The sequence below is a fragment of the Ceratosolen solmsi genome, unplaced genomic scaffold, assembly GCF_000503995.2.
Source record: "Ceratosolen solmsi marchali unplaced genomic scaffold, CerSol_1.0 scaffold23, whole genome shotgun sequence".
Lineage (NCBI taxonomy): Eukaryota > Metazoa > Arthropoda > Insecta > Hymenoptera > Agaonidae > Ceratosolen > Ceratosolen solmsi.
This window is the reverse complement of record NW_011948430.1, coordinates 2,390,361-2,409,987: the sequence shown is the minus strand read 5'-3', so window position 1 is coordinate 2,409,987 and position 19,627 is coordinate 2,390,361. Positions and strand designations below refer to the sequence as shown.

Here is a 19,627-nt window from a genome sequence, read left to right as displayed (position 1 = left end):
TAATTTTACACAATGATCTTTAGAAGAATTCTTATGTATAATCATATTTGTAAGCTTAGAGATGAAGAGAAAATATCGAAATTGTCGTAGCGGGCAATAGTGTCAGATTTTTTATTTGTCAGTCGCAAAATTACAACGACACATATGTGAATTGTCAAATTTTAATTATAAATTATGAATGCATTGATTATAATGTTGTAAGCCATAAGAATGTGGTAAGGATAAACTTGTGGCTACAAAGCTACGAATCTAATATTAAAGCCAACTACAACAAATCATTAATGATATTATTTATAAATATCAATGTCACTCAACGATAGGTAATCCATTTAGGTTTGAAAATAATTTTATTTCAATTGAAAACATACATAATTAAGGAAATATCTTTATAAAAGATTCTTTTGTGTTTTTTTTTATTTATTTATTTATTTGTTTGTTTGTTTTTTTTTTTTTTGTTTTTTTGTTTTTTATTTTATATTTTTTTTATAGAAAATTAAAAAAATGTTTCATTAATTGAATCGAAACACACTGTTATGTAATATTGTAATGAAATTACGTATCAATAATTATTTGCTTAAAAATTGAAATAGCTTCATTGACTCACGACAGGCGGCATCAATGAAACAATTAATGCCAATGACGAAATTATTTCTTAATGTCATATACCATTGTATCATTATAATTTACCATAATTTTTTTAATTCAAAATCATTTTTCATAAAAATACGATTGAGTAAATATTAAGCATGGAACGTGATTTTAAATGCATTTGTACATAAATATGTAAGATTTGTATGAATTAATGTTTTTAATGTTAATGTGTATTTGCATTAACGTTTCTATGACTTAATTACATGAAGGTCATTCAGCATTTTTAAACATTAAATAACCCCATCGTTTGCAAATCTCACTTTCAAATTGCTCATTTAAAAACGGTATTTCTAACACAGAAACTAATCAACTATGAATGAGTGAATTATTTTATAATTAAAGTCTTTATACTTCCCACGCAAATAGCATTATGTACAAAATGAGCTTGGAGAATACACGAATACGAAAAGGCCACAAATTTATTATAAGAAAATTTCGTTTTATTGTAAAAGCATCTTTCTATCGCATATTCCATTTTTAAAAGATTATTATGAAAAATGTTTTCTTCTTATATTTTTTTTTTTTTTTTTTTTTTTTAATATTAAAAATTTTCTTATATCGAATCTGAAATATTAAATATCTTCTTTCTTAACTATTTGAAATATCTTTGCATCTGCTTTATTCAAGTTCAACAATTCAACAGTATAGGATAAGATAAGGAAAAAAAAAGTTTTTAATATTACTATTTATTTCAATTAACTGTGAAAATTATTTAAAGTTTATGCTTCATAAGTTAAATATTTTTGTAGAGTGAATTATTTTATTAATAAAATCAACCAAACAAACAAACAAACAAACAAACAAACAAAAAGTACAGAAAAAAAGAAATTTAATGTTCCTTTGTAACGAATGTTTAATAACAAAATTTTGTTATTTGTTAATTTGTTATTAGCTATAAGCTCTCTATACTTGTTAATTAATAAAGCAACAAAGCATATCAAACTTTTATCGGTGTCCGATAGATTTGCTATTACAAATAAAACTGACAAATTACAGGATACTCGAAAGGATGAAATTATAGAAAAAGCAGACTTCTACAGGCTAATAAACCCATTTGACAGATAACAATACGTGCAACGTTAAAGATAGTGTGGTTGGTTGAAAATGCTTGGCTTGTTTTTCGCAAGCAAGTTTCTAAACTTAGATTAGTTGAAAGAAGTGGCCTAACATCGTATAGGAGAAGTGCGAGGCCATCGATCGATATTTCGAACAAATTAGCAAGCGCTCGGCTGCTAATAAAGTCACATTGATTTTTCGCCGCATTGCAGTTTCTCATTCTCTCTCTCTCTCTCTCTCTCTCTCTCTCTCTCTCTCTACTCTTTTAATTTTTTTGTTTTGTTATTGTAGCTCGTTCTTACTTTCATTTCTTATTGGATATAAATATTTATTCACTACGAAATATGAATAGCGCAAATGAAATAAAATAATTACTTGGTACTTATCGATTACTCGCATCTCTTGGTTCATGCATTCGAACTGCAAACGTATTTTTTTTTTTTTTTTTTTTTTTTTTTTTTTTTTTTTTTTTTTTTTTTTTTTTTTTTTTTTTTTTTTTTTTTTATTTTGTTTCAAAATCTTTTACGTATATTATACATATACACGTATATCAATGGAAGAAATAGATTTTCTTGTATCGTATATTTTAGGAATACATTTTTATGCAATGATTAAACATAAATTTCAATCACTGTAATGCTGTAATTATGTAAAAAAACAAACAAACAAAAAACAAAAAAAAAACAAAAAAAAAACAAAAAACAATGCGTAAATTTATTGAAACATCATGCATTAAAATTAATTTTCACTTCTTTATAAAATTTCGAATGCGTGTATATATATATATATATATATATATATATATATATATATATATTAGTAATTTTATGCAAATCATGTTAATCTATAAATATTAACTGTTGTGCTGGCTTCTACTATAATCTCAATTAAATATAATCTAATATAATCTAAATAAATTCTACTATAACTTTGGGTATAAGTTATACGTTATGGTATTTTTATAATTTGGGGAAAAAAAAAATAGGATGCAATTCATTCATTTTGCGTACAACATTTATTTTTTGATAATACATTTTGTTATAAGTGCAGCATTACTGAAAATTCGAACATTAAATGACTAGAAGAAGTTCGTTAAGATATATTATTTTTCGAAATTTTAAAATAAATTCAAGCACTAAGAAGGAGAAGAAGAAGAAGAAGAAGAAAAAGAAGAATATTGTTACCTAATTGAGCTCGATACATTAATTCAGCTTCAATAATAAACTACTATTGATATAAAAAGTACATGATGAAATTTATTATCGTTTGTCTAAATAGCAATTGCGCTGTTAAAGAATTTTGTTGCATGTACAATATATAAGCGCACTTCACTTGATAAACCTCTTTCGGCAAGATTGTGACTTATAATTGTTAATTAATGTAAGATGACTGTGAGAGGCGCTTAAATTCTCTTATCATGTAGTCATTCATCGTTCGATGTAGGTGATATGGGCAGCGAAACATCGGATTACTGAAATAGATTTAGAAAGCTGATAAAACAACTGAAATCGATCATCTCTTCTTGCGTGACCTTTTTTTCTTCCTCGATAATTTGCGCTCATAATAAGCCCGCCAGGTTCGCTGTATTATGCGAGCTGCGCGATTCTTCTCGAAATTGGCCATACGTTGGGCGAATGCTTGCATCATCGCAAACTCGCGTTCTTTTTTCAATTTCATGAATAAAGTGTTTTGCTCGTCGCATTCGTTCTACAACAATTATTACCGTCATTATGCCATTTTACGTATCCTAATCACATATTTATCACCATATCCCGCGACTTTTTCAACTTCAATGTACATTAGGTTTTTTCATTTTATCCTTAAATTCTTTTAATCCTTAATTAAATTAACATACATGCATTTAGAGTCAAATTAAACTAAAGTATATTTACTTTTAAGCTGTTGTAATGATTGCTCGTTGCAGATAATTGCATTTCTAGAGTCTCCTTCAGCTCATTCAATTTGCTCAAATCGCGATCGTAAACATCTCGTGCCACTAAACATTTCCTCTCTGCTTCTTTACTGTACACACAAAAGAAGCAATAAATCATTCGGATTCGATTAGCACTCAAATATTCATTTATTGTTAAATTCTTATTGTTACGATATTTCTGCAATGCATGAACATCGTGACAAAATTTCATATTAACGCTGAGATACACATCCGTGAATAATTATTCTCTGTGGAATTCCAGCTTTGCCAAACTAATATGTATAATTTACCAGTATTCTCGTAGTATATCTTCTTGTTCTACATTGACCTGCATTAATTTTTCCAGCACTGCTTCATGGGCCTCCAATTGATTATTAAGATTGTTTTCCTTCTCGACAATATCGTCTCTCAGCCTACGCAGTCTCGTCTTATAAGAATTCCTATGAATGACAATATCGATAATGATCAAATGGATATTGAAATTGAATTAATTTATCTTACATTTCGCGGTCAAGTTCCTCGTTGCGTTTATTTTTTATTTCTTCGATGACTAGTTTCAATTTAATTAATTCATCCTGGGATTCCTTAACCATATCGTGGAATTTTAATGTTTCATCATTAAAATCGCTTTCAAGCTCTAAAAGAATTATAATGAATAATTCTCTCTATTATCAAAGTGATTATTTTGTTTTATAATCGAAAGTATTCAATTACTTTGAATTACTCCATGCGTAGTTGTAACTAGAGCTTTAGCATTACGTAATTCAGCTTTATACGCCCGCAATTGCGTTGGCGTCATTCGCATTTTCCATTCAACGATTTGTTCGAAATACTCGATATGTTCAATAATCGTATTGACGTTTGATGGGATTTTATCAAGATTATCATTTATTATTGGTATTATTTTATCCGCGTACTTACTCAAGTGCTTAAATACAAAACAAAAATTATAGTTGGAATAATCAAATTATCTTGGGACCAGATCACATATTATCGATAGTGATTTAAAATTTACCGATAAAATCCTTGCCAATTGCAATTTAATCTTTAAATATGTACTATCAAATTGTGCAACTTGTGACTGCTCTCGCTTTGCCACTAATAGACAACAATTTTTAAACAATACTGTCTTATAAATATAACATAATTATAATAATAATAATGAGCATAATAATTTTTAATTTTAGTAACGGGAGATAAATATAAAATAATTTTTTAAAACTAATTTTTTACAAAAAAATATATTAATAATAATAATAATAATAATAAATAAATAAATAAATAAATCGAAGATCCACCTTTTGAAGACCATTCCTCGATAATGAGATACTCTAGTTTCCAATTTTCACTACTGGATAACGTATAAAGACAATCGAGTTCTTTTAAATTATCTTCCACTATATTTTTCCATTTTTCATGACTTACAAAATATGGTAGACATATCTAAAAAAATAAATAAAAACGAATGAATATAAGGAATTATAGGAGGAATAATAAATGTTTCGCCTCTAATAAAAACAATCACGTAAGTACAAGCTAAAGTTATTTACCGCAATTTTTAATTTTCGAGACATTTGCTCGATTATTCTTAGTAATCGATTGATAGCTTCTTCACGTACGTCCATTTCGTGTTTGGAAACTTCTAATTTATGTAGTAATTTAACATTTACATATACGCAAGACGCCGAATAAAATTACAAGATCTTACGTAGGCGACAGATGTAAGAAGATTGGCATTCTTAAAGATTCTTATATATGACCTTCTCTTATGATTTCAATTACAACGATATTTATTTTAGTTAGTGTGTATTACACTGGCCAACGATGTTTATGTTTCTCAATTTTCTATCTTAATAATTATTCAGTAATTCATTCAGTAATAATTGATACTCAAACTTAAAATTCCAACTGTTAATCCCTCAACTTACAATAACATTAATAAAGTCTTTATTTCATAATTAATAAGGTAATTTAATTTTTATGAATACTATTGTAATAATTACTTACGCAATGAAAGCCCATTTTAATAATGACAATAATGCATTAAAAAATCATATTTGGCGCCTAATAATTTTCCAGTTTTATATATTTGTAAATGTATCTACATATACCTGGTATACACTTGTTGTTCCAAAAGGAAAATATCATGTACTTAAATAAGAAAATCTATTCGATACGGTTAATGTTTTGTTTTATCGAAGCCGAGCGTTTATTATTGAAGTTGTTTATGTGATTCCTCAATGTATTTCACTCATCTCGTTGCTAGACAACCTGGCAACCTAAGTTGTCACAAAAGTAAACTATGTGCAGATTCTAACCTATATGATTGACAATAATAAAGTATGACATAAATTGAATGGAAATATTGATAATTTATTGGTTTATTATGCAATAAAGATGAGTGGTGCTACAGAATTACAAGCAACACATAAGACTGAGCAATTGCAAGATGATACGATAGAAAATGTTGACGTTGCCGAAGCAGATTCTACCCAAGCTTATCAAATTCGTCCAAAGTTAGAAGAAAAGTAAGCTAACATTCCACTCTCTATAATATACCTCTATAAATGTGTGAATATACAGATATATACAGATATTTATTATATATGTTTAATTTCAATGGAAATTAATTTCTTAGATTCAAGCCCTTAAGTGCTAAAGAAGTCATTCATAATGTTCTGTTTGATCATCTATCGACAAAAGAATACAACAAGCACGAAGCACAAAAATGGTCAAAAGAAATTGCTGATATCATTAGAGATAAAATTAAAAGTAAGCATTACATTACATAAATGTAATAATAGCATACAGAGAAATGTATCACGCGTCGTTTATTCATAAATTTATTTATAGAATTAGACTTTAAGAAGTACAAATATATAATAAATGTCGTTCTTGGGACAAGAAATGGAGCTGGCATGAAAATGGGTACACGTTGCATTTGGGATGCAGAAGCCGACAGTTACGCACACGATAGCTTTACAAATGTAAGGACTATCTCACTATATCTCACATACCATTATGTATTAAAAAAAAATAATTCTCCTATACTAATAAAGTGTGTGTAATTGCAGGATACGATATTTTGTGTCGCAGCAGTCTATGCCGTTTATCATTATTAATTTATAATTGTAGAAATTGTTGACCAAGGATTGTTAAATTGTAAATAATAAGAGAAACGATATGTAATGTAAGTGTTCTAATAGTTCTGTATTTATTGTAATTTTATAATAATGTACATTGTTTAATAATCTTAGATAAGATAACGATTTTCATTGTGCCTCAAATTCATATTATTATTATTATTCATATCATCATCATTATTATTATTATTATTATTATTATTATTATTATTATTATTATTATTATTATTATTATTATTATTATTATTAATATTACTACTACTAATAGTATAGTTATTGTCAATATAATATAGCACCACAATTAATGATTGTTTTGATCTTCTTTCTATTATTAATTTAAAATTATTATTATTAATTATCTTGTTACAAAGTCATGGTACAACCTGAATGTTCAAATATTAGATATATAATGGCTTCGTTATAAATAATTGTTATTAAAATAATAACGCTAAGGGTTTATTAAATCGACATTTATTGTAAATGAAAAAGCAAATTAATAAGATAAGTGGATTACGACTAACATTTAAAAATTCATAAAAACTACATGGCTATATAATGTTTATGGACAAACGGATAGTTGAGATAGACGTTCGATTAGAATGACAATGTAAAAGCGTTTTCCGATGATCGAAGTACAACGGATCTCCGTATAAATAAAGATATTAATTTTACATAATGACACAAGGTAAGGCACAACACAGTGGCAAGCATACTGGCACAACAGCTTTTTTCGTTTTCACTTTCTCTTCGCTTTTCGCCGATGCTCCGTACTCCCAAGCGGCTCGCTCCTTGGCCCAGCCACCCTGACATAACAAACAACCATAATCATCACATAAAAATATTGAATAGAGTACCTTAAGCTTAAAAAGTCATATTTTATATCTTATCACTCACGCTGGCCTTGGACATGGCACCCATGGCCTCCTCCTTCTTCGAGAATTCTGCGGAACCGGGCGGATAGTAAACCGGGGGTCCGGCGACATTTTTGCTTTTGACAACGGGTACCGTTTGAGGGACGAAATCGACCTCTTTCTTTGGAGTACTCTCCTTCGTCTTACGGTCTCTCTTATCAACGACCTCCACGACTTCCTGCAACAGGACATATATCACATACATTGAGTTAGGATGTCGATCGAACGTAGGGAAACACGTGAATTTTGTTGGAATTAGCGCTGACGAGCGTATGTCGAGGTAAAAAGTCGTGTTACCTCGGAATCGGAGAAGGAAGCCATGAGATCCTCGATACGCTTGGGTGGCTGCTGTCTCGGGCTCGCCGGTCTCTCGCTAGTGGGGAAGGGCTTAGGTAGTAGGGACTGTTGCTCGTCGTACTTGTAGATGTGAGTGGTGCTGCTGCTGTGATGGGAGGACTCGTTGCCTGGATAGTAGACAGGCTTGGGTGGCCTGCTGCCGGAGAAGTGCTCCTCGTACTGTTTGATGGTCGTGCGGGTGCCCTCGATAACTGGCGGTGGTGGTGCCGGCTCGCTCTGATAGACGATCCTCTGGCTGCGCTCGGTCCTGCTGCTGTGCGTCTGATCCGGATAGTCGGCCGGCGAAGGCACGCGGTTTACTGGGATGTTCGTCTGCTGGAGGTACCTCTCGTTACGGCTCGTCGTCGTCGTCGTCGTCGTCGTCACGGGGGGTGGAGGCGAGGGTGCACGGTAGCCCCGACGCTCCATGTACACCTTCTCCTCTCGATGCACGCGGCTCGTCGTCGGGGGCGGTGTCGCCGACACGTAGTCGCGGATGCCGCTTTTCTGCTCCTCGACCTGAGTCGAATCAGACAGTGAAAATGCGTGGGTGTTGGAGCAAGGTTGCGCAGTTAATTAGAAAGTACTTACATGATAAGTGACGGTCTTCTCGGGCTCCCGCGGTAGAGTGTAGCTTACGGACTTGTCGACGTTCACGTTTTTCGTGAGGGTGCTGCTAGTGGATGGGAGGTAGGTTTCGGGTGCCCCTGGCAACTCGTACGTGTAGGTCTTGATGGTGGTGGTGACCTTGGTGTTGGGACCCGGAGCGAGATTCGCAGGGATTGGAGCCGATGCGGGAATGTACTCGACGTTCGTTAATTCCTCGGTTTCGTCGGTACGAACGGTTTTTATGTTTTTCCTTGGTGACACTGGGCTTGGCTCTGTATGAAAACCTAAGAGGTTTTGTAACGTTATCGATTATCGCCATTAAATCGACAAATTAAAATTAGTTATTAGCTTACTCGTTTCTTTGATATATTTGAAATCTCTTTCGGTTGATCTTGTCTCGGTCGTTGGGATTATTGTGGGAATTGTTTTTGTCGAAACGTCGGCCTTATAAATCTAAAATTAAAGAAACGACGGACGTTAAATTACGATACTATTTTTTTTAATTATACACGCGCGCGCGCGCACGAGAGAGAGAGAGAGAGAGAGAGAGAGAGAGAGAAAGTAAACAAACAAGAGCGAACGCACGCACGCACGCAAAACAAATGCAAAATAAACTTACAATTTCCTTTCCAGATTTTGCAAAGTCCGGACTGTCGCGAACGGTTTTTGTCGATGAATCGGATTTTTCAAAAGTTCTTTCACAAAAATTATCACTGTTGATAAAATATATTGTTTATTATAAGATTACTGTGAGGCTTATTATTATTATTATTGTTATTATTATTATTATTATTATTATTATTATTATTATTATTATTATTATTATTATTATTATTATTAGGATTTATGATACAATTTTGTTCAAATAAATATAAATATATATTTTTTTTAGTTGAAGTCTTTTGATTGCACTAAGTTTTGAAATATTAAAATTTTGTTGTTCGTATTGTACAATCATTCGGAGGTAAAAGGATAACCTTTATTGATATAAATACCAGAGTATCCTATAAATTTGAGTAGAGTTTGTTTTCATTTCAATTTATAAATAGAATTGAATTTCTAACTGATCTTAAAGATTATTAAATTCCGAATAATAAATAAAGTTCGTTTAGTTTGTTTAAAAGCCATTTCTTACGAATGTTTATACACACTATTTACGACTATGCTTACATAGCCGAAAATACAAAAAAAATATGTATTTATATTTTCAAGTGAACGTAAATTTTTATCAAATCTAAAAAAACATTAACAAATCTGAGCTTCGTGAAAATTTACAATTAATTTATTGTTTTAAAGCATTATTTTGCGAAGAAAATCAAATATTGCGCTAAGCTTCAAGAGCAAATTATAAATACAATCGGTCGAATACCTTACTTAACTTCGTATTATATTTTATTATTTACAAAGCTACATTTGTAGTTTTGTTTTATTTTAAAACACAGTCAATCTTTGTGAAGCATATGCATCTGAATATATTCAAGTAATCACAGAAACAATAAAATTAATCTTCGATAGATATCTTCACGAACAATTTAAAAAAAAAAACCTGATTTCTTTATTTGGCAATCTGTCAAAAAGAAGAACAAATTCTTGACTTTCATTGAAAAATTAAATCAATTACGAATGTAATTCTGAATTTTAACGTTTAGCTAATTACTGCAATGCAACTTACGAATGTTATTGTCGATTGATCGAGATGTTAAATTATTTGCTATTGACATTAAATTAAATAGTAAAATTATTTGATTTATAGAATTAGCAGACTGATATTTGCAGCTCAAATTAAATAGATATTACTATTATGCAAATAAACTTTTAATTGCCAACTAAAATCTTCTTGGATTATTTATTCGAAATTGTTAAAATTGCAAAATCATCGCAAATTAAATGTTTGTAATATCCGATTCCGACTAACGCCTACGACAAAAGTCTTCTTATATTTCATAATATTTAAGCATAAAAATTAAAAACTTGCTATATTTATATTACAATTTCAAAGTAAACGAACATAGCATATCATTCACTGCGAAGCTAAAAGTTAAGCTAAAATATTCGAACAGCCGAAACTCATTTACTTTGCTTATTACTCATAAAATCATAAAATTCTCAAAGACTCATATTTATAGCTGTGAGGCTGCAACTTATTTAAAAACTTTTCCCGCGTTTGTGAAAAATAACTTGAAGAGTCCATTGCTTCATATTATATATTGTGTTCATATTGATATATATATAAAACTACTTTTTGATAAAGTCTCAAAGGATTTGTAAATGTTCGTTGTAGTTAGCGGAAGGTACAGTGAATATAAATGTGTACTCACACGATGGACGTGTCGTTCTTGCTTAGCTTGTCCGTCTTCATCCATGATTCTAAAATACAGAGGGGGCAAGAGAGAGGGATAGAGAGAGAGGGAGAGAGAGAGAGAGAGAGAGAGAGAGAGAGAGAGAGAGAGAGAGAAAATATATATAATGATTAAATAAAAAATTTAAACAGATATAATATAGTAATAGAATAGTCGAAAAACGGCCGGGAACAAACAGAAGTCGCGCCGATATATAACGGATGCTGGATATCATCAAGGTCGCGAGCGATTTGCGGTCCGTAAAAGGAGCGCCGCTTACGGGCGAACAACGAGCGGTCAAACGAGCGGAGTTAACTAACGATCATGCAAACGAGTGCGACATCGAATTCACCCCCCCACTCCGCCCCCGACTCGTCCCCCAAGGCATTTGCTCATACGTACCGAGATCCTTTCCTTCCTGCTTCTTGTCGTAGTGATAGGAGATTTGCTTGTAGGCGACGGTCTTGCTCTGGCCTGGTTGCACCTGAAAATACCGACGGACAAAAGTGTGAGAAGGCTGTCGGTCTTTCTGCGTGTTAGGGACATGTGGGATCGGTATAAGCGGAGCCAAGGTTCTTCAGCCAAAGGACGTTTACGCGTGTAATAAGAAAAGTGACGGATGCTTTACGCGCGCTTCGAGTATTCGTTACATTGATATGTCCTTGAGTATGAGGCATTGAAGGCAAGGAGCAAGGTGAAATGTTTATTTCTCTCCGTTGTCTTCAAGACCTTCGTAAAAGTGGTTGTGAATTTAAGATGATTCAATATTACTCCCATGCTTCCCCCCAACCAGTCTGCTCGTTAAATGATGACAATTTTCTCGCAAAGCTTTCTCGCTCGGAGACAGTGGGCTTGAATACCAAGGATATGCCAAGCACGAAGGACCGCACTCAAAATACCTCATTCTCTCGACTCGACGGAATAGATGTTAAATTCGAAGTTTTCGTTATTAGATTTATAACGCGCCATAACCGTAATTTAATAATTTAATTTAATTTAATTTTTAACCATAACCATTAACCATAACCATGTCGATTCTAGAGGAAGAAGAAGCGGTGATGGTGATTATTCATATAATTATTGAAACGATTTTAGGATGTAAAAATATAATTTAAGGATGTAAAAAAAAAAGAAGAAGAAAAATCTATAAATTAAATCCCACGTAATTAGAAATAAGCATTTTTGTTATATATATATATATATATATATATATATATATCCGTATCGATCCAATACAAAATTCTTATAAAATTATAAAATCGACAAGGACAATCATACCAATTTTGCACTCTAAATAAGCAATTATTCGTCATTCTTTCATTTGCTTTATTTCAATCCAATGATTATTAATTGTTAAAAATAAATTTAACTCGAATTTATTACACGAGTATTTCTATTAAAAAATCACAATGATACAATTAATATGAGAATGAAAATTTTTATAATACGCGCTTGGCAAAATTTGTCTCTATATGCGTGAAATATGCGTTTGACGCCTCGAAACTTCTCGTTAAATGCGAACGATGCAAATTTTGCTTCGCATGTATTAAATTGAACTTTGATGCATCGTCCAGTTTGGAACTGGAAAGCTATTCAAAGTTTTAATAATAATTAAAAATAGATGGACAATTGGTTTCCGGCGTGAAAGTCACAACTGCTTAATCGATAATGCTCAACAAACATCATTCACGCTATTCACGTTCAATGACGTTCTCTATCCTTAATCATTCACTCGAGCACATTATAATAAACATACAATCGACCGGCACGCCAATGAACGCCATGAACAATCGTTAATTTCAATTTTCACTCGCATATCCCAAAGCTCCCATCTAACTATCCATTTAAATGAAATGTCATTAGCGCGCTTCGGCGACAGGCCGCTCGACAAATAAGTGACCGACGTGTTATTCTTATGGCAATGTAGCACCCGGCATCTCTATCGTATATCACAAAGAAAAAACAGAAGAAAAAAAAATAGAAGAAAAAACAACGCCCGCGAAATAACGACAAGCAATCCTAACTTTTATCTTCCCTCGCGCCATTGATGAAAGCGATCGGCCGCGCGTCCCGAAAATCCACTTGTGTCGTCCTGTGGGGGTCCGCTACGGCAATAACGTAAAATCGAATTGCATACGTAGCCGAGGAGACGAGCGAGACTGAGACTGGACTGCTATTGGAAATCGAGACTGGCGCAATGAGTCAAATGATGCGTTAGCGTGGGTGTCGTACGCGAGGAAAACCGTGGGAGAGACACACTACGCTCTCGCGGCCTTATAGGGCCGAGCCGAACAAAGTCGTCACGAGGCTGTTTCGTTTCGTTTCTTATAATTCCTATTTTTTTTTTTCTGTTTTTTTTTCTGTTTTTTTTTTCTGTTTTTTTTCTGTTTTTTTTCTGTTTTTTTTTTTCTGTTTTTGTTTTTCGTGATGAATTTGAATACGTGGCGGCGAATCGAGGGCGCCCCGATCGAACAGAAAACCATTACTCGATGCTCGGCGCTCAAGGGATGCGCAATAAGCTTAATGCTCGGTTATGAGCTCAGTTGACGTTGGCTGATCGTTCGTTACACTGGGATGGTTGCATTATTCGATCGACGTTGCACGATGATTTTACCATCGATTTCATTAGATAGGCTCTCCTATTCGCATTACATAATGTGTTTTAATTATTTTGTTTTATGCGAGGCGTTTCGATGCGGAAGCGACGCGTCTTGATCTGCATAACGATTAAGCTAGTTATCACCGAAACGTATTATTAGGGTGTAGGCTCAGCGCGATAAGGTGGAGGGGATTATCGATTGTCTTGCTATACGACTTGGATATAACAATAAGGCATTTGCAACAAAGTTAAATAAACTACCGACAAAATGAGCTGCTATTCTCATATTATTGCAATTGCAAGCTATTTTAACAATCGGCAACTTGCAGCATATTTCCATGCAAATTCGCTTTAAAGCTCGTGCTATTTCGAATTCCAAGTCAATTTTGCCACAAATTAATAAGCAAATTGCTAGGTATTATTGCATGATTTATTTAATGATGACGGGGAGTCGGAGTGCGCTACATTATCTGTACGAGCGGGAAACATGTAAATAAAATTCTTCAAAAGCGAAAAATATTTAAATATAAACAGCCGATTATCTTCCGCTCGGCTACTAATGCATAAGCGTCATTTTATTTCATTAGCTAATTATGCAATGGATTATTATTGTACACTTCCTACATAATTGCATCACGCTCCGCGGGAAGAGAGCATAGCGTTTATCTTTAAATTTGACGTAAATGTTTTTTCTAATTATCGAAGAACTTTAGTCAGCTAGTTTGTAAAGCCACGACCGATGCTCGTCACACACACACACACACACACACACACACACACACACACACACACTGTCACTCTTGTTTTTATTTTATTTTATTTTTTTTGTCTTTGTTTTGTCTTGATCTTGAATATCTATCGAGACAATCGGCAGTCTTACACTGTCCCATCACCAACTACAAACATTCATAATAATACAATAAAATGTGTCTTCCATTCCGACGGCACTCCTCCCAATAAATCCTTCGAAATAAGAATACAATAAAAATCACTTTAAGTGTCCTAATCGCAAATCAATGCTAAATATTCGAGTCGATTCGCGTGTATTTAATGACGCCAGCCGAATACCAAGCGAGCAGACTCCTCTCTCTCTCTCTCTCTCTCTCTCTCTCTCTCTCTCTCTCTGTGTATTAACGCAATCATTATTCGTAGCGCATTAACCACGTACAAATGTCAAAGTGAGAAAAGTCGTTTAAGAAGCAAGTCGAATATTTTTGGCGAATCCTACCTCGAGCGCTCGATAATAATTGCCTGTAGGGGCTTTTACATATTCCCTTGGCTCTTGTTGCGTCGCGATCGTCGCGAGCACAAGCAAACGTAAAGTCGGTTGGTAAACTTACGTCCTGAAGTTCAGCGTCGAGCATTTCAAGACCAGGAATCCCGGAAGGTGTGCCAGCTGGTCCGGTACTCACGTACTTCTCCAACGTTCTCGTCCGGCCTAGCGACTGCGAGGGAGATATTGACCTCATGGGGGATCTCCTGTTAAAATAAGTTTCGTTATCCCCGCGTCATTTTCAATGTTCAATGACGAATGATCGCGAGCTTTGTGTCTTTATTAAAAGATCGGCACTCTTATCACAGTTGAATTTAATCTTAATGAGCCGAAGCTTATGGTACTCAGTAATTAATATAATAGCATAGGCATAAGATTTTAATCGCGGAGCGTTCGTCTCGATTATATCGAATGGTAAAAAAACCCATCGTAATAAGCTTCTTATGCGATTCAATGCTGCCCGCTCGATGCTACTAAATTAGCAGCCGATGATGATTTATTGTCTGTTAGAGCACGTTAAAACGAGATTTGTGAAAATCTTGTCGTTATCGCGTCCGTTCGGCATACATTATCCAAGTAGTTGTTAAGAAGGGACAGTTAAGGGACGTGTTGTGTGCGCGATCGTTAGACAGGATTATCATGAGAACGTCTACCTGCTCGTTGTTTCGATGATCCTCGTGGAATTATGTTGCGGTGTGCTCGCATTGTTATTCGAGATGCTTGTTTGCAGATCATCCAAAAGTGCATCTAAAAAACATCACCTCGCATTATCGAAACTATTGGTCATTTTGAAAATGAATCGTTAAGCGTCCGTGAGTTCGTATAGTAAGGCTGAACAAGCGTTGAGGATATCGCGACTTTGACCGTCTTTGTCACGACTCTTTACTCTAAATTATGATACTTTTCATACTCACTCATTATCCTGAAAAAAAAATGTATCAGCTCTTGAGCCTATATTATTGTAATACCTTTAATACCGGCTTCAAACAATTAATTAGTGTAAGCGACCGTTGCATCAAATGTAAAACACATACTTCAAGAGGGGAAAAGTATGCGTAAAAATTTTACTGCACGAATGCGCGTCAGTGAATATTTATATTTTCTGTGTATTGAGATGGCGGGCATAAGCAACGCAAGCTTCAACGTTATATTTTAATGAAAATTCGTCGACACGAGTGTTTGAGCCAACACAGTGCAAACAATGCGCAAGCGCTGCATAAAATCGGGAGATAAAGTAATTAACGCGAGTGATACATCGTACGAAAATAAGTCTCGCAAAAGGCTCGTCCAGTTTCGGTAAAAGGCGAAAAGTCGGCTGGTGAAGTTGCATTACCTAAATTGTTATCGAGGTTACTGGCCGAGGTTGACGAGTACGAGTGGCTCGTGGCTTTTCGACTTATTGCGCCGCTCGCCATGCTTCAATGCGCTGTAACAAGAAACAATCTCATCACCGTCGACGCCAGAGGAAAGATGTCGAGGGAGAGAAAGAGAGGCTGCGCTACGTATTTATTAGGCTAATTAAGCGCACATTCGGCAACCCTCCCCATATTCGCTTAAATATCAGAAACTGCGATTCGCAAGGCCAGGACAACGACTCGGGGACCTTTGCAATCCAAGTTCTCATTACGTATAAGCGACTTCATTATTTTTATTTGTACACGTACAATTTATACGTATACGCACGCACCAATAAATGCACAAATGCATCTATATGTCTATGTACCTCTGCGTGCGTGCGTGTGCGTGCGTGCGTGTGCGTGCGTGCGTGTGCGTGTGTATATATATATATATATATATATATATATATATATAAATGAACCAACTATTTTGAGATATTTGGTAGGAAAAACTGGAATTTCGCAAGGGAGTGGAAAATAAATATGCGTCATTTCGACTTTTGTGTGGCGAGTCCGTTTCAGAAGAGAGAAAATAGAATTCTAAACATTAATGAAAATTTGCCGTTGAAACTTGAACTACCTGCTAACTTTCGTAACCTTTTCATTTATTAGAGCTCGACCGGTGAATTTTATCTTGTACGTTCTTTAGGCTCTTTGCCTCTTTGCCTCTTTGCCTGCAATTACCATTATTATTATTAACAAACAGCGTCTCTTAGTGTCGAGCTATTCGCCGGAAAATGATTTAATACTTGAAATAAAGGAAATTAAATACAGCTGTGCCTCGTTAGATTCCAAGAAAACGGAAAATTGCGCCACGAGTCCGCGATATTTACGCAATAGAGTTTTGAAGGCATGATTATTCTTATAAAATTAATAAAATTGTTGTGAGTGAAAGTAAACGCATGCACGCGCGTATTTAATGACTAAATTCTGCTATAGTTCCCATGATAGACGAGCAATCGACATTGCAATTCTAACGCGGAAATTTATTTTATTCTCCGACCGCTCGTCACATTAGCGTTAGACAGTCTTGCCGTCGCACTCCAACAATAAATTTACAATAAATTTAATATATTATTTAATTGCAACTCGTCTGCTCGGACAAATGAATAATTTGACGTAAAAATTAGCAAATCGTTATTCTCGACTTAGCATACTCGTGAGAATGCATTGAGGTAACGCTCATGTTAATATCAAGATAATTCACAATGCCGAATAATTAATGTAGGAAATGGTCATAGCGACTTTCCCGGAGCGGAGATTTCCCGAGCATAAATCACGAGCGACTGCTCGGAATGAAGGAAGTATTTCGCAAGGAAGGTAACGTCATGTTAGCCAAGTTCATCGCCACCGCCAGCCAGGATGTTACGTTGACTCCCAAGGGAGGTGGCTGTTTGGCGGCGAGGACGGGAGTAGCGGACGAGCGTGAAAATGCATTTCCGTCTCCCCTCGGAAAATGTTACAAGGTCGAGCGGAGAGGCCCGTGCGCTCGTCGCCGAATTGGCCGAGTTCCTCGGGATTACGAGTTCCGCGGCGACCTGACAGACTGCCATCGCCGTAGTAGCCGCTGCCGTCGGCGCTATTTTCGGCATCGCAGAGCCGGGAGCCAAGCGCCGTCCGATGCGCACATTATCAGCCAGACTCTTTTTCATCCAAGTCGCAAATTTCCTCGGCTCGGCAAATCGCATCGGGCAACAAACGGCAAAAGATCGACAAATTGATAGATTTATAGTTAAACGGATAGCTGCATAGCTGTATAGATAGATAGATAGATCAAAGGATAAATAGATGTGTGTGTGTGTGTGTGTGTGTGTGTGCGTGCGCGCATAGAGAGAGAGAGAGAGAGACAGAAGTGTGTAACAGGATTGACGATACGATAGGAGAGGGAATGGTAAAGACGATGACGCTCGACGTGCACTCACATTAGTCGACGTGAAAGGGCCCACTATAGTCACACCGATAACACCGATAAACAAAGGCACGAGCCGGACACACTGCGTCGAGGGCCTTGGCACATCGGCCGCTGGGAGCGATGAGGGGCCGAGTCTCGACGGCCGGTATACCCGCGAGAGACTAAAGCCGCGACTCCCGCCGCCGAACGTTCAAAGGTTTCTCGTCTATCCACTCCCTCTCTCTCTCTCTCTCGCGCGCGCGAGCGCGCGCATACACGTCCCCCTACCCCTCCCTCGCGCTCTTACCTCCGCGCGTGGCACTCACCCACGCACGATCACGAATCTCACTCGCGCGTCAGCCTACTCTCGTTGGCGTCTATTTATTACGCACGTCGGGGGACCAAGGTAAGAGAAAGAAAGAGATGAGACAGAGAGAGAGAGAGAGAGAGTGCGAGTGATGCCCCTATCCTATTTCATCCTCGAGCTCCGGCCGATCGACAATGATGAGCCTCGATAAGAGGCTCGCAACTCGTCCTAATCATGCTATACGCGTGCCTCCTGCTGATCCTCGGGTCGCGAGTGAAATCCGCGACGCCGACGGGCCCGTCATTGACCAGGCCAAATTTGGACGTCGCGGGCACAAAAAAGTCCGGGACGTTCGCTATACTCCTTTCCTCCCGTTTGCCTCGACGGATGAGTCTCGCCCTTCCTTCTCGTGCTCCAGGCGCGCCGTATTTTCATTCGCGGATGCCGGTCAAGGACGCGGCCCCATAAATACGAGGCCCCCGCGCGCTTTTTGACTCACGCCTCTTTTATTGACAACTCTTCCCTTTTCTTTCTTCTTTTCTCTTTTTCGCTACCGCTTACAACTAAATCGTGCCTTTACGCGATGTGGGTGACGCGCGCCGACAATCCGGCGAAGGTGGTGGTGACGGAGGTGGCGGAGGTGGCGAAGGAGGAGTAGTAGGAGTAAATGGGGAGGAGGATGAGGATGAGGAGGAGGAGGTGAAGGAGGAGGAGAATGTTCTATAACAGTCGAGCCGTCGTCACCATTGCCAAGTCAAAGATTTGCTGATCCGCTCGGTGCGCCGATGTGTGCTCACACTATTTTTCTCTCTACTTCGTCCAACCTAATTGACGAGGCAGTTTTTTCCACGAATAGTTGGTCCGTCAGTAAGAGTCAGTGGGATGTAAATCGTGGAATCTGGGATTAATGTGGCAAATAAATCTTTTATTAAATTTTTTTCTCTCTCTTCTTAACGAATAACTCTCTTCTCTTATTTTTATTTTTAACACATAAACATACTCGCATATATAACTTAGGCATGTATACGTATACACATACACATGTAGGATGTGAAGTTCTGTATCGGGCAACTCGCGTTCGTTGAGAAAGTTATAAGAGCTATTTCGTTTTAAAACAACAATAACTTTGAAAAATGTAATTAATACAGAGCGGTGTATTTGTACAATGTTTAACTGCTTTTA

General features: G+C 35.9%; 3 protein-coding genes across 8 annotated transcripts; 1 reads left to right on the top strand and 2 right to left on the bottom strand.

Moving 5' to 3' along the window:
• Positions 1-2,892: 2,892 nt before the first annotated feature.
• Positions 2,893-4,271, bottom strand: LOC105363984 (uncharacterized). Its single transcript, XM_011501813.1, has 4 exons — positions 4,142-4,271; positions 3,931-4,080; positions 3,600-3,729; positions 2,893-3,414 (listed from the first exon to the last, which is right to left on the bottom strand). The coding sequence occupies exons 1-4, from the start codon at positions 4,231-4,233 to the stop codon at positions 3,220-3,222; spliced, it is 567 nt and encodes a 188-aa protein (XP_011500115.1). The 5' UTR covers positions 4,234-4,271; the 3' UTR covers positions 2,893-3,219.
• A 1,245-nt stretch (positions 4,272-5,516) lies between these two features.
• Positions 5,517-6,927, top strand: LOC105363983 (tctex1 domain-containing protein 2). Of its 3 annotated transcripts, XM_011501811.1 has the most exons (5): positions 5,517-5,606; positions 6,038-6,168; positions 6,279-6,412; positions 6,494-6,627; positions 6,715-6,927. In XM_011501811.1, exons 2-5 carry the CDS (start codon positions 6,038-6,040, stop codon positions 6,760-6,762), a joined length of 447 nt encoding a protein of 148 aa, XP_011500113.1. In that variant the 5' UTR covers positions 5,517-5,606; the 3' UTR covers positions 6,763-6,927. The 3 variants fall into 3 exon arrangements, with proteins under 3 accessions (XP_011500113.1, XP_011500114.1, XP_011500112.1); XM_011501810.1 differs by lacking the exon at positions 5,517-5,606 and having other exon boundaries at positions 5,779-6,168; XM_011501812.1 differs by lacking the exons at positions 5,517-5,606; positions 6,715-6,927 and having other exon boundaries at positions 5,774-6,168; positions 6,546-6,613.
• A 425-nt stretch (positions 6,928-7,352) lies between these two features.
• Positions 7,353-18,625, bottom strand: LOC105363981 (proteoglycan 4). 4 transcript variants are annotated; one of them, XM_011501808.1, is made up of 12 exons: positions 18,607-18,625; positions 16,184-16,276; positions 15,504-15,597; positions 14,918-15,056; positions 11,381-11,462; positions 10,958-11,006; positions 9,259-9,352; positions 8,993-9,092; positions 8,622-8,923; positions 7,992-8,549; positions 7,678-7,872; positions 7,353-7,586 (listed from the first exon to the last, which is right to left on the bottom strand). In XM_011501808.1, exons 2-12 carry the CDS (start codon positions 16,263-16,265, stop codon positions 7,452-7,454), a joined length of 1,830 nt encoding a protein of 609 aa, XP_011500110.1. In that variant the 5' UTR covers positions 16,266-16,276; positions 18,607-18,625; the 3' UTR covers positions 7,353-7,451. The 4 variants fall into 4 exon arrangements, with proteins under 4 accessions (XP_011500110.1, XP_011500109.1, XP_011500108.1 ...); XM_011501807.1 differs by lacking the exon at positions 18,607-18,625 and adding an exon at positions 18,446-18,464; XM_011501806.1 differs by lacking the exon at positions 18,607-18,625 and adding an exon at positions 18,170-18,332.
• Positions 18,626-19,627: the final 1,002 nt, after the last annotated feature.